We start from the raw sequence: 15234 nt of genomic DNA, 5'->3' as shown, positions 1-15234 counted from the left end.
AAACCCCAAAATAGATGCAGAAAAGGCATTTGACAGAATTCAATAGCTATTTATGATTAAAAACTTCCAACAAAATGAGTATAGAAGGAATGTCCCTCAATATATTAAGTTCATAAATGACGAGCCCACAGCTAACATCTAAGCAATGATGGAAAGTTAAAAGCTTTTCCTCTAAGATCAGGACCAAGACAAAGATGTCTGCTCTCATCATTTTTATTCAACATAGTAATGGAAGTCCCCCAGAGCATTTAGGCATAAGTACAAGGAAACCAAGTAGTAAAGGGAAAAATAAAATTGTGTCTATTGGCAAATGACATGATTTATATAGGAAACTAAAGACACCAAAACAAACAAACAAACAAACAAACAAACCACAAACCCACAAAAAAAGAAAACCCCAAAAACGATTAGTTTCAGTAAATTCGCAGGAGAGCAAACCAATATATGAAAATCAGTTGCAGTTCTATAAACCATCAGAAAGAGAAATTAAGAAAACAATTCCATTTACAATTGTATAAAAAAAAGAATAAAATACTTTGGAATGAACTTAACCCAGGAAGTGAAACATCTGTACCCAGAAACCTATAAATAAATGGAATGATAATCTGTGTTCATAGATTGGAAGAATTAATATTGTTAAAATGTCCATACTACTCTAAGCAATCCACAGATTCAATGCAATCTCTTTCAAAATTCTAATGGCATTTTTCATGGAAATAGAACAATCAATCCTAAAATTTATGTAATCACAAAAAACTCCAAATTGCCAAAGAACTCTTTTTTAATTTTTTTTTTAATTTTTAATATATTTTATTGATTTTGTACAGAGAGGAAGGGCGAGAGATAGAGAGTTAGAAACATCGATGAGAGAGAATCATCGATCAGCTACCTCTTGCACACCCCCCACTGGGGATATGCCCGCAACCAAGGTACATGCCCTTGACCGGAATCGAACCCGGGACCCTTCAGTCCCCAAGCTGACACTCTATCCATTGAGCCAAACCGGTCTCGGCCAAAGAACTCTTGATAAAGAACAAAACTGGAGTCATCACACTTCCTGATTATTACAAAATAATTCCAATAAAAAACTATGGAATTGGTATAAAAGACACATAGATCAATGCAACAAGACAGAAAATGCAGAAATAAACCCATAAATATATGGCTAATTAATTTTTGACACAGGAGTCAAGACTATACAATAGAGAAAGATAGTCTCTTCAATCAATGGTGTTGGGAATACTGAACAGCCCCATGCAAAAGAATGAAACTGTTCCCCATCTCACACCATATATAAAATCAACTCAAATGGATTAAAGACTTAAATTTAAGACTGGAAGCTGTAAAACTCCTTGAAGAAAACATAGGGTAAGCTTTTTGACATTGGGCTTGGCAATGATTTCTTTTTATTTTTATTTTTTATTTAACAGTAAGACAGATTCAACAAGCAAATATAAACAAGTGAGACCACATCAAACTAAAAAGTTTCTTCATAGCTCAAGAAATAATTAACAAAATAAAAGGCAATTAATGGAAGGGGAGGAAATCTTTTCAAGCCATCTATCTGATATAGGGTTGATAGCCAAAATATATAGAGAACTCACACATTTCAACAGCAAAACAACAACAAACAAAAAAGAAAATCCAATTAGAAAATAGTCAGAGAAGCTGAATAGAAAATTAAAAAAAGGAAGCCATTCATATGGCCAACAGGTACATGAAAAGATATTCAACATCACTAACCATCAGGGAAATGCAAATCAAAACTACAATGAGATATCACCTCATACCTGTGAGAATGGCTGTCAGAAAAAAGACAAGAGAAAACAAGTGTTTTCTTGTTTTCTCAAAGATAGGATCTGGAGAAAAGAGAACCCTCTTGTACTGTTAGTGGGAATGTAAATTGATACAGCTAGTATGGAAAACAGTATAGGAGGTTCCTAAAAAATCAATAATAGAACTATTATATAGCTTAGGATTTATATTTCTAGGTATTATATCAGAAGAAAATGACAACAGGATGTTGAAGAGATACCTGCATGGTCATGTTTATTGCAGTAGTAGTTATGATAGTCAAGTTATGGAAACAACTGAAGCATTTATCAGTGGATGAATGGATAAATAAATTTAAAAAATATAATAAAATATGTATATACATGGAATATTATTCAGACATAAGTAAGAAAGAAATATTGATGTTTGCTACAATATGGGTGGACCTTTAGGACATTATGCTAAGTGAAATAAGTCAGACAGAGAAAGATAAATACTTCATGGTATTCACTTATATGTGAAATCTAAATAAAAGTCAAACTCATAAAAGTCTTTGTATAAATTGGTATTTTGTTATGCAATCATACATTCACTTACAAAATCAGAAAAACATATAACCTAAAACTCTTATAAATCATTCAATCACTCAGAGGTAAGATTGTTAACATTCTTTCAATAATCATTTAAATATAGATTGTAGGTATTTTAAATAAAGACAGGGATATACTGTAAAATCTTTGTAGTCCATTCTTTATAATCAACAATATGGTGTGAACAAAATAAAAATATGCTCATCAAATTACAGATGCTATAAAACTGAGGAGAAGAAAACCCCGTGTTTATAAAAATCAGAATCTGGAACAATCTAAAAAGATCTGGGGTCAAATTAACAAGATTAAATTTAACAGAGATAAATTTAAAGTATGAACTTAGGTTCAGAATTGGTCTAGGTCTTAATTATCTACAAATGTTATATGAGTCACTAATTTCACTTGCTTTCAAAAAGCTAATGTTGCTTCCTAACAAAACCATGGTGCTTAAATAAGAAGGACAAATCTCCTATTCTTTTTTTCTTTTTCTTTTTTTAATATATTTTATTGATTTTTTACAGGGAGGAAGGGAGAGGGATAGAGAGCCAGAAACATCGATGAGAGAGAAACATCGACCAGCTGCCTCCTGCACACCCCCCACTGGGGATGTGCCCGCAACCAAGGTACATGCCCTTGACCAGAATTGAACCTGGGACCCTTCAGTCCGCAGGCTGACGCTCTATCCACTGAGCCAAACTGGTTTTGGCAAAATCCTATTCTTGTTTCTTCTGGTCTGATCAAATCTTGAACACTACATTTAATTCTGGCCTACAAATTATATAAAAGATATATTGGTCAAGATAACATTGGTCAAGACTCAAGAGGACAATTTTGACAAGTGTATATAGTCATAAAACCACCATATAATCAAGGAATAGATATAGATACACAAGCATATTTATACATACTATATTATTACTATCCCAACTATTTTTATCACCTCAAAAAGTTTGAGTGTAGGCATTTTTAAATGTCTGGGGATGACTTAGTGGGAAAAGAGGTAGGGAAATGTCCTTTGGATTTTTGTTTCTATACTTTGGACTTAAAGGTGGAGATTTGGCTTTTCTCTCATCAGTTTGAAAACTGATTTATAAAGACCATCATAAAATAAACAGGGTCTAACAAGTTCAGTGCCAAGACTGTTGAACTCCATCATGGTGACCTTCTTATCATTTAGGCAGGGGAGATGGCAATTGCATGAACAAACAAGTGTTCACCATATGTTTCTCTTCTCTTCTTTCTCTGATGTCACTTTTAAGATTTTAGCTACTGTACACCTTCTGTCTTCCAAATCTATATCTAGTTCTAACTTCTCCTGGGTTCCAGGCATATTATCATCTATCCATTCCACATATTCACCTGAGTGTCCTGCAAGTAGCTCAAATTTCATGCCTAAAATGGTACTCATCATACTGCATCCTGGTAGTGAGAAAAACTCCATATTTCTACCAAAAGTACTGATTGATACAGTCACTCACCTATTTCCCAGTAATAGGAAACTGAGAGTCATCTAGAATTGCTCTTTCATCATTATTTCCCAAATCTAATTCCAAGTTCCCTTGATTTTAACTTGCATTGGTTAGTTATTAATCTGGCTCTGTATGTATGAGTTTGTGTGGATAGATGAACACATGTGTTATAAATTTGTAATGTGAACTTGAAATAAACCTGAATATATTATCATTCTTAATGCCAGTTATGCTACTGGCTCGCTAACAAAGGGAGAGAAAAAATATAAACTCATGGTTTGGTTTGTAATGTATAATAGCACTATAGTTATTTATGTGAACTTTTACTTTTTGTTCCTAGTTACCATCTATCTCTATATAAAAGTCTAAGTGACCATTATGACAGAACAACAGGAACGACTAGAACAACTGGTCAGTCGCTATGATGTGCACTGACAACCAAGGGGCAGATGCTTAGGGCAGGAGCTGCCCCCTGGTGGTCAATGTGCTTCCACAGGGGGAGCATCACTCAGCCAGAAGCTGAGTTCAAGGCTGGCTAGCACAGCTGTGGTGGCAGGAGCCTCTCCCAAATCCACAGCAGCACTACCAAGCATTCAGACATCCCCTGAGGGGTCCTGAATTGTGAGAGGGAGCAGGCTGCCTGAGGGACCCCCCCACCCCGCCAGTGCATGAATTTCATGCACTGGGCCTCTAGTGCAGTGAAATAATGATTAAGACAATAATTATATGTCAGATTTACTTTTTTGTAATTTTTATTCAATTGTAATTGATAATATGTCAGTCTTTATTAGTAATAGTAATGTGACACTGTGGTTTTAGCCCAACTTTTAGAACCTAGAAGTAATAAATAACAGTTGTCTCATTGTTGCCAAAGTCAAGGTCATTCATTTTAGCTAGCAGAAATTGATAGCAGGTGAAATATAATGCCACACGAATGACAAAGAAAGTTTAAAGGTAGAGGAGCGAAAGCTTTTGGCCAATTATCAGCTCAAACAAAGAAAATAATTAAAATATAAATTTATTATCATAATTGCAAGGATCCCAGAATACATAGCCTCATGGCAATGGAAAGAGCACAACTTGGACCAAAGTGCCTTAGTGTAACTACATCAAACTCACTCAACCTGGAGAACACTGTATGTTGTTGAAGATACCTGGTCACTCTCACAAATGAAAAAAAAATTGACATAAATATAATAATATGTTATAATTATCTTAAATTATATTTATAAATATTTATGTATATATAAATAATAACTTAACATTCAATGCTTTGCTTTGTTCTTGAGGCTCAGTTTCAAGAAGCGTTTTACTGAAATGATCTCATTGGTTGTCATAAAATACTGTTGAGGCAGAAAGGACATGCCCTCCATTTTGAAGACAGTCAAAATGAAGTCCAAGAAACTTACAGTATTTGATTAAGGATCTATCAGCAACTTAAAAGCAGAAGGCAAGCAGATGGAATGAAATCCTGGGTCTATGGCTTCTCATTCCAACTGCCATTGTGGGTCTTCCTTAGTTTTTTTTTGTGCTTTAGTTAACTCGTATGTAATATAGGTAGAGTCTTTTTTATTGTCAGGAGCCCTGTTCCTCCCAAGATTGTAATGAATAATAATAATTAAAATGATTGGTACTTGCATAGTATAGGGTGTTCCTTAAATAACAAGCAATATTATATATTAGTTTTGGTCCCCTAGATCTTACTCCCTCTCTTACAAAGAGAGTAAACATTCATTTAGAATTACAAAGGCTTAGCACATGCTCAGCAAGTGACTAAGAGTAAAGGTATTGACTGCCTCATGTACATGGTACAAATGGACTGTCAACATTTCACAAGTAAGTAGACTCCAGAGTCAAGGCTATTAGTTTTCCAGTATCTGAAGGTCAATGATAGAGGGATGCCCACTTGCCATGTGCACCTGGTATTCTTCCTTTGTGGCAATAAATAACTTTGGATGGGCAACTGACTCAAAGTAGTCCATAGAGCCTTTACTTTCCCAGAAGAAGAGGAGGTTGGTTTCGTCTGTGATGGTTTTGGGTGTCTCAGGCATCTCCTAGGATAAGGAGGGCAGAGTTGTCAGAGAATAAGATGCTAGAACAAAAGTCAAAGTTCAGTCCCTTTGGTATATCCTTAGTGAGAAACATAGCACTTTAAGATTTTGACTCTGTAATATTACCTAGGTTCTTCATTCATTTGTTCATTCAGTAAGCATTTATTACATGCCTATTAGATGTATGACATCATCTACTCATAATAGTTGATTTCCTTAGTTAACTGGAGAGAAATCCAAATTAGTCATGAAGATTGCCAATGACACCAGTGTCTCTCTGTATCCTGGCAGGTGTGGTCAAACGTTATTCTTGTCTTACCTCCAATGCAAACATAAGACATTTTGCATCAAATCTAAGCACAAACAATTTTAAAACCTCTAAAAATTTTGACCTCTAAGAGTGTAAATCATACCTTTGGGGAAACAATATATAATGTAGAAATGTTTATGTATGTATTTGAATCAACAATTGAAGGTTGAAAAAATATCAAAACACTCACACACACACACACACACACACACACACACTCCACTACACAGGTATATTAGCAGCTGAATTCTTTCTGTAAAATTGTTGATGATTGTGATCTCTTTAGACTCTATCCTTCTTGTGGTTATGAATAGAATTTAACAATACTTTCATGAAAAAAAGTAAAATTCAAATTCTAACCTGAGATACTTCTTCTCTATTCTTTTTAATCTAAAGAAACTAAATATCCCTTTTGAGGTTCCCTTGGAGTTTTTAATGTCAATAAAGATTTCATTACGCAAACCTACTTCTCTCCTATTTTTTCTCATTTCAATAAGTGGAGTTTCTCCTCTTGCTCTTTTTTATTCTGTCTTCAAAATGTAATGAGATTCTGTCTACTGCTTTCCACCTGTCCCAGCACTTCCCACCCCATGACTGTTGTTATTGCCTCCTAGTGGAGCTGTCTGCTTCCTCTATTGCTTTCCTTCGGATCTAGCCTCTATTTTAGAAAACATAAATGAACTCCCTTTTATGGCTTTTTATTGCACCTCAGAGGAAATCCAAATGCAAGGCTCCACTAATACCAGCCTCTGCCTTTCTTCCCTCCTCTCTTGGTGCCCAGCTCCTAGAGTGTCCTTCTGATCTTTGAAGCTAGCCTTTAAACTCTTAAAGATCTAGGGCTGGGAGCAGTCAGACCCCTCTTTTTATTATGCCCTTCTCCCCCCACTTCCCTTGTATGATGGCATGCCCCCCTCTCCCCTCAGCAGCTCTCATCTCACAGGGAACTCTATTTTTGCCTCTCTATCTAAAGAGAATTCCCACTTTTTAAAAATCTCAGTACCTTGTCCATTTGCTTTATAGCATCTTGCATGTTGTGCTGGTTGCTTGGTTTGTTTATTGATTGTGTCCCCAGGAGACTAAGTCCTATAAGGTTAGGGACTTTGGTGTACCGCTGCCTACACCAATTATTAGTGCCTACACTGGCACTGAGCTTGACAGACAGAAGGCTGTCAGCAAATAATGCTTACTAAATGACTTCATGAATGAAGCCACTGACACCACTTTCATTTCACTTGATCAAGTAAAGAAACACATGCATCACATAAATTCTAGTGGGTTGGGGGTTGGATTATAAATTTACTGAGTAAGAGTCACCTATTTATTAGTGGAGAAAACTCCACTAAAGTGGGCATCTATATTTTTGGCAGTGGAGATGGGACTGGGATTAAGGACAATGTGGGCACCAATGAAGAAAGAGGTGCTAGAGTCAGAAGGCTAGGGATAGAGTGTTGACTCCAGCTTTTTCCCTTGTGCCCAGTGGCACATGATTAATCCTCTCTAATCTCAGTTGACTTGTTTGAGTTTCTTGGAGGCAGGCCCATCATCCTAATGCCTAAATAATGTAAAAACAGATAGTAGATGTCAGTAAGGATAAAATAACAATGAATAAATGGATGTCCTGGAATGGGAGGTGAACAGGATCAGGCAGAGAAAGAAAGAAGAAGGAAGAAGGCAATTTATCTCTTATATATTCTTGCACCTGCATTTTACTCTCTCACAGATTCTGCCCAGAATTTCCCCTGGGGATGGAAGCAGGATGGGGCCAGATGAGCAGGTGGGGGCTGTGGTAGGAAGAGAAGAGGACTGTGCACCCTGCTAGGGGTGTCTGTTGTTTGGAGTTATTTATAAATGTATGCAAAGGTAAATTAGAGACAGAGGACAACTGACCTTTAGCAATACGGGTTCGCCTTCTTTTTGCGCACTCAAAAACAGTCGTGTGTCTGAGATTCTTAGAGTCACAGGAAATTTAAGATCATCTGATTTATAACCACCCATATCAAATTTCACTGTGAAGAGAAAAGCCAAAAAGAAAGTAAATATATGGTATTTGTATAGAATCAAGTGTTTATGTATCAATAGATACTCTGTCTATGCCTGAGTGTGCCTGTGTGTGTGTAGTAGGTCCCACATTATGGTGTAAGTGACAGAAATGGAACCTGGCACATTGATGTGACTTTACCATGTCTGCCATACTTAGTAGGCAGATAGACACTTGGTTAATATCCTTAGAATCGTCTAAATTGAATGAATGCTTGGGGGCTAAGTATTTATTAAATCTAGTGTAATTACATTAATGGGATAAGACACTATAATTTGTGAGGTCATGAGTTCATAATGACCTAAGATGGAGAGTTTAGGGAAGCTGATAGGCTTGTTGCTAGTGTTAGTGACAAGTAGTTAAAATTTTCTTAGAGAACAAAGCTTAATAAGAGTTGTAAAATTATATATGTCTAGAAACTCAGGAGTTCCACTTTTGGGATATGCTCTTCTAAAGAAATAACCTCGTAGGAAAAAATGTATATATACAAAGATATTTGCAACAGAATTTCTTAGAGAAAACTCTCTCTCTCTCTCTCTCTCTCTCTCTCTCTCTCTCTATATATATATATATATATATATATATATATATATATATACACACACACACTCACACACATTGAGTGGCCAGATTATTATGATCTCTTAAAGCATAATAATAATCTGGCCACTCAGTGTATGTGTGTGTGTGTGTGTGTGTGTGTGTGTGTGTGTGTGTGTGTATTTGAGACCCAGTGCATGAATTCATGCATGGGTGGGGGCCAGCCAGCTTGGCCAGGGGGAGAGGATATGGGTGATTGGCTGACCTGCCTGCTGGTTGAATTCCTGGTTGAGGGGACAATTTGCATATTAGTCTTTTATTATATAGGATATACATTGAGTGGGCAGATTATTATGCGTTCAGAGATCATAATAATCTGGTCACTCAGTGTGTGTGTGTGTGTGTGTGTGTGTGTGTGTGTGTGTATCCAGTTTATAGGAGAATTGGTGAATAGAACACAAATAATTTGTAACTGTCATAGCATGGGAAGCGTGCTAGCTCAAGTTCAATCAGAGAGCTCTGCTGTTTACTGCAGAGGATCCTCTGTGGATCTTGGGAAATAATTTTGTAGATGATGACATAACCTGAAGCTAACCATATACATCATGGAAATGGTGTGATAAAACTTCTTAGACACCAAGTTTCATCCTTCAGAACATATTTGCATATTATTGGGTATTTTGCCTCCAATTATGTTATATACTTGAGATAATGGTTCTTTCTAATTTGGTGTTATTTGTAAGTTTGCTGGCCAGGCTTTCTAATAAAGCGTGATGGCTCCTCATTGGTTCTGGGCAAACTGGGGTGAGTCATTTAATATTTTTGAGCCTCAGTTTCCTCGTCTTTAAAAAGGAGGATAAGACTGAGAGAACCAAAGGAGAAACTACATCAGGAAGTTGCACACTGCACTTAGATGTCCTCAAGGACAGGACACCTGCTTGTGGGGCTCCAGGTTTGGTTGAGGCTCCTGTCTTTGCCAGGATGATATTCATCCTTCTGTTCTAGAAAAGTTGTGCAAAGCCAAGAGTCTAGAGAGCTGTTTTCTTTGAAAGTAGAAAGCTTGAAAGAAATACAAAAATAAAGGAGGGAGAATGATTGAGCTGTCTGCTTACCTGCTTGGTCCCCATCATGTAATGTGGCAGCCACGAGGAAACGGCCCGATGTGTCTCGAATGATGCTTTGATGGAGGCTGTCATTCAGGATGAAATGTCTTTTGAGGACCCTCATGAAGGGGTAACTCACATTACCCTGGAAGCTGTAAGGAACTGATGTGGGCTGGAGGATTTCTGAAATCATTAGCACAATCTCAGATTAGTGTCTGGGAGCAGACACATGACATGCCTGCTCTAATACAAGCACAGAAATGAGGAAACAGAGAAGTGGGATCACCCAGCCGTAACAGAGTGGATTTTAACATTATTTCTTTTTAAACTGTGATGCCTCTATATTTTTTTAAACAGAGATTATCTGCAATGTCTTCATTTTTGGTTGTTTGGAGGTTTCTAAGTAACCAGGAAAGTTCTTAATATCCCCATCTATATTTTCAAATGAATGCACTCTGTGTAAAGAAATACATATATTAAGAATTTTGTATGTTACTGAGGGAGAGGTCTAAATGTCTGTCCCCCTCTTAACAGTGATATAAATTAGTATCTTCACAAATTTTCATGGCTCTGCATAATTCTACTTATAGGAGTCTATTTTAAGGTGTAAATGGCGATAGAAATGATGGCTTATTGATATGGATGTTTGTTGTTACAAGCTTCTTGCTACTCTGACTTTAGGTTTTATTTGCCCCCATACTCTATTGTCCCTACATTTGCTTAAAAATGGAAAACAAGGATGTTATTGTACTTGACTCCCTACCTTCTTCTGGATCATTGGCAATGATTTCCAAAAACAGTGTATAAATGCTTTCTGCCAAAGGCCTGAAAGTCACATGACCTTTACAATTATTTATATTGGTGAAAAATTTCACTCTAAAATGTCCTTGATATATTGTTACTTGAAAAAAAAAACTACATATGAAACTGTGATCCTAACATGTGCATGTATGTATATAGAAACAACTATCATAGTACTGGCAGTGGTAAACTCTTAGTAGCAGTATGAGTAATTTTTATTTCTTTCTTACATTTTCTTCTACTTCTTAATTTTCTAGGTGAATGTGTATTAGTGTATAGTGTTACCTTAAACATATTTGGTTTTTGTTTCACATTGAGGGTTGTAAAATAGAGGCATGGGAGAAAAATCATGGTTTTTATCATTAGAAACAAATTTGGTTTAAGGCTTTCCCATTTACAAATCGGGAAGGTGACTATCTCACTGAGCTTAGTTTCCTCATCTGTAAAATGAGAATGTAGAGTTGTTGCAAAGTGTAGAGATAATGCAGCCATTAATCAAGTGGTATTGTTGGTAGTATTAATAAAGGCAGTAGCAGCAGTAGTAATAGTAAGATTAATAACAACAGCAATAGCTGATATTTACTGGATCTTTCCTATGTGCCAGGCATTATTCCAGTCAAGAAGCTTGCAAGTATTGACACATTTAATCCTCACAATGCGTAGGGGCTCTGATGATCTCCATTTACAGTAGGGGAAACTGGAGCACAGGGGGATGAAGTTCTTTGGCTAAGGAGGCATAGTCAGCATGTGGAGGAACACAGCTTGTAAACTGATACCCACAAAAACAGTGTATAACTGCTTTCCGCCAAAGGCCTGAAAGTCACATGACCTTTACAATATGGCCACGAAATGAGCATGTGAGCAAATATTTTAGACACAGGCCACTGCTGCCTCCTTCCTGCTGGAGAGGGATATAATTTAATCTTCTTTCCTTATAGTTACCAGACTAGTGTCTGGTTGCCTTCTTGTTACTCTGACTTTAGGTTTTATTTGCCCCCATATTCTATTGTCCCTACATTTGCTTAAAAATGGAAAATAAGGATGTTATTGTACTTGACTCCCTACCTTCTTCCGGATCATTGGCAATGGTTTCCAGGTCATCATTGGTAATGAACTGATTGAAACTCAATCGTCTCTTCTTCAGAATCTTCCCACTGGCTGACACCACCACCATACTCTCCTTGTAGGTAAGCTGGGATGTCTTAGAGGTCTCGGAGGTACTCAGAGACAGGAATTGATCCGTGCGGTCCTTGGGAAGTGTGTCGTAGTATGCATCATAGAAGGATTTCTGTGAGAAAGGGAAGTAGAACCTGAGAGGCTTCCCAAGGCCACAGAATGAGAGTACTTTCCGCAGGAGTTTTATTCCATAGACTCAGTGAGAAGGAGCTGCATTTTGGCCTTGGCGAACCCATGTTTCATCAGTCTTCCCCTCTCCCTCACACTTCCCTTAACTCTCAGGATTTCCCTGAAAGGACGTGACCTCTTGGCCGGTTATTGTCACCCATTAACCGACTTAAAAATGAGATGTAATGAAATAGGTTTACAAGTGAGATCATTGTGAGTGGAGGTTCTCCATTTAGTTCTCTCTCAGGATGTTAGATTTTCACTTGTAGGGCACAAAGAGTCTAGAAATATTCCTCTGAGAACAGCTTTTAGAGCCAGTACCTAATACACACAGGCAGTACTTGTGTGGTCTCCTAGCAAAATCTCACAGGTGGTGTGTGGCCTGCTTCCTCCACCTTAGCTTCATGGGCTGTTACATTGTAGGGCTCTCGCTAATTTCTGGAGCTGGAGAGGATGACCCCAACATATCTCTTTAGGAGACATATCCCAAAGAGGCGGTCTCAGGATGGCATAACATTCTGATGAAACCTGGCCAAGAGTCTTCAGTTCTTGGGATTCAAGATAGTTCTGCTCTGTTCTGGGAAAATCTAGTGAGCATGATGAAGCCCATCAACTCTCAGTGCACAGAGGCAGATACATGTTAGGGTATGACAGAAGCATTCTAGGATTTGAGCCATTGCGGTTCTCTTCCAGGGGAGAAAATACGAGTGTTAGGATAGCAATCCCGAAAGAATCAGTCATTGGCTTACCTGATTCAGAGAGAGTTGGTCGATTTTGGAACTGTATTCTTCATTTTCACTGTCAAACAATATGATAAGAATGTAATTGTTATATCAGTACAGTCACTGGGCAATGTATTTTAATTACCACATTATCTTTGGGTAACACACACACACACACACACACACACACATACACAGCAACTACTGTCATTTTAGAAAATGGAAGACTTCTATAAACAGACATCTATACAATGATCTGTCTCTCACTAATTTGGAATTACTGTAGTAATCATCAGGGCAGACTTTGAACATTACCTGGGTTTTATCAACAAAAACAGAGTTTGACTAACAAATTGAAGAGTTATAATTAAATTTCAGAGAAAAATGTTAAGCTTCTCAAGAGAAAAGAAATACTTTGGAAGCATCTCACTTTAATTTTAGCCAAATATATGTTATAGGCTGCTTTAATGTATTCACTCAACTGGATTTAGTCATTTATACTTGGCAGCACATCCAAACAACACCTGGATGGCCTAGTGTGTGTTAGTGTATAGTAACAGGTAATGGGAGCACCGTGCTAGCTTAAGGCTCTATAATGTTACCTTCTTATTCATTTATGTTTCTCCTATGTCTGGATGAGGTTGGACTGTGTGTAAGCACTCAAGTACTCAGACTGCTGTGGAGCCATTTCCCATTCCAGATTGAGATCAAGAAGTTTTCTGAGAATGGTTTCCCTCTCTGACAGTCCATTAAAACCTATCACTGTCAGACATGGGAACCCAGCTGAGATTGTGTCTGAGGAGATGTTGAAATTCACTAGGACTCATCAGGCCTTAAAAATAATTTTCCTGGAATAGCTGTCTCCCAATCCCATCTCAGCTTAACATGCTGGATGCTTAGTTGCCCTGGGTCTTTGCTGAACATGCCCTGATTTTGGAGCGAGGACACATCTCTTCAGTGTCTGCTAGGCTAGCCCCATGCTAGTCACTGTAATCCCTAGCTGAATTCTAATGTGCCTTGATCCCCTCATCGAATCACAAGAGAATCTATTTCCTACCTGTAGCAGTTCTTCAGGTCTTCAAAGAGGTCAGGAACCTGAGCCATGTTGACTTCTGAAACAGAGAACACCAGGGGCTGTCAGCCCAGCCAGTTCCTCAACCAGATGCCTTCATGGGGAAACACCTCCGCTTTGCGCTTCTTGAGAAACATAATGCATGACTTAGCCCACGCTCAGCATTTTCCCCATTCTTCTTTTGAATCCCTTGAATGATTTGCATTGCATCTGCCTCCTCTACTAGCTTGTAAATTTCGTTTAGAATCTTAGTATCCCTTATGTGTCTTAATTCAATGCATGCACACAGGCATTCAGTGAACTTTGGCTAAGTTAAAACACCACAAGAATGAGGTATTTGCCTTACACAGATGCAAAAGAGAGACAGTTTTTGGGAGCAGAATTCCCTTAGAGGAAAGGCTTGCTCTTATATGAGACAAGTTCCTCTGTCTCCCAGTTCTCCACCGGGAGAAAAAATCATTTTCTAAAATCTGACCATGATTCTAACTCACACTCCAAATCAGGAAAGGACAAGAAAGGGAGGAAAAGGCTTTAGCTCTAAAGAAGGCAGTTAGAGAGATAACAGCCAAGGATAAAAAGAAAAAAATATTTTTAAAGCCAAAGATGTGATAAGGACAATACCTTGGTTACTCAGCCGCCAGTGCAGTGACTCCTTCTCTGGCCGGAGACTTAGCCTGAGTCCCGTGCCTTTGCCTTTTGTCTTCTGTGGAGTAGGCGTGGCCATGGGTGCGTCACTGGGAATTCACAAGGAAGAATTCTGCTTTGTATGCTTTTATGTTCCTTTGCCCTTATAATGGCAGATGATAAACTTGATAATGTTGTTTGCAGAGATAACCAGGATTTTTGAATTGCTTTGTGTTTGTATTGCTCTGCTCTAAACAATTATAAGCACACAGTCTTAGAAAAAAAAGGAAGAAGACATAGGACATGTAACAAGTTTCTAAAAATATATGATGGAAGAGGAAAGAGAACTCCTGAAATCAGAAGTTGGAGTTGGAGGGGAGCTTCGGAGCTGTGGTTTGTGTTTTGGCTTAATTTGTTTATTGTTCCCTGTGGCTGAGCATGAATGGATAGGGTACTTGGCAGCCCCTGGCAGCTGAGGGGTGGTCCTTAAGAGAAGAAGATCCATCCCCCCCCCCCCCCCAAAGAAGGAGTTTGTTTGAATAGGAATAAATCACTCAGAATATGGGGTGACAACCTGCTGATTAGGGCAGGTCAGAGGAGACAAAAGTGACATTCAACTACAAAAGTCTTTATCCTCTTACTCCTCTGAATACCATCAATCCATTTCCTACAGAAGTGACAGGTTCAGGAGAGAACCCTGGGCTCTGGCATGTTACAGCCTCCACCAGAGCCCAAAGAGTGGTCTGGTCTTTTCCAGGACAAACCCCAGGAGAGTGAGGATAGTTTCAGACACAGGG

At 38.1% G+C, this 15234-nt stretch overlaps 1 protein-coding gene across 2 annotated transcripts; it reads right to left on the bottom strand.

Annotated features, from left to right (window-relative positions):
• Window positions 1–5511: 5511 nt before the first annotated feature.
• On the bottom strand, window positions 5512–14529 carry IL1A (interleukin 1 alpha). Of its 2 annotated transcripts, none has more exons than XM_036435980.2 (7): window positions 14435–14529; window positions 13799–13853; window positions 12769–12817; window positions 11741–11963; window positions 9884–10057; window positions 8081–8199; window positions 5512–5886 (listed from the first exon to the last, which is right to left on the bottom strand). In XM_036435980.2, exons 2-7 carry the CDS (start codon window positions 13843–13845, stop codon window positions 5695–5697), a joined length of 804 nt encoding a protein of 267 aa, XP_036291873.1. In that variant the 5' UTR covers window positions 13846–13853; window positions 14435–14529; the 3' UTR covers window positions 5512–5694. The 2 variants fall into 2 exon arrangements, with proteins under 2 accessions (XP_036291873.1, XP_036291874.1); XM_036435981.2 differs by having other exon boundaries at window positions 13799–13938; window positions 14435–14460.
• Between the last annotated feature and the right edge of the window lie 705 nt (window positions 14530–15234).

This window comes from Pipistrellus kuhlii, unplaced genomic scaffold, assembly GCF_014108245.1.
Source record: "Pipistrellus kuhlii isolate mPipKuh1 unplaced genomic scaffold, mPipKuh1.p scaffold_m20_p_13, whole genome shotgun sequence".
Classification (NCBI taxonomy): domain Eukaryota; kingdom Metazoa; phylum Chordata; class Mammalia; order Chiroptera; family Vespertilionidae; genus Pipistrellus; species Pipistrellus kuhlii.
Note: the sequence above shows the minus strand (reverse complement) of the source record. Positions and strands in the feature narration are given on the sequence as shown.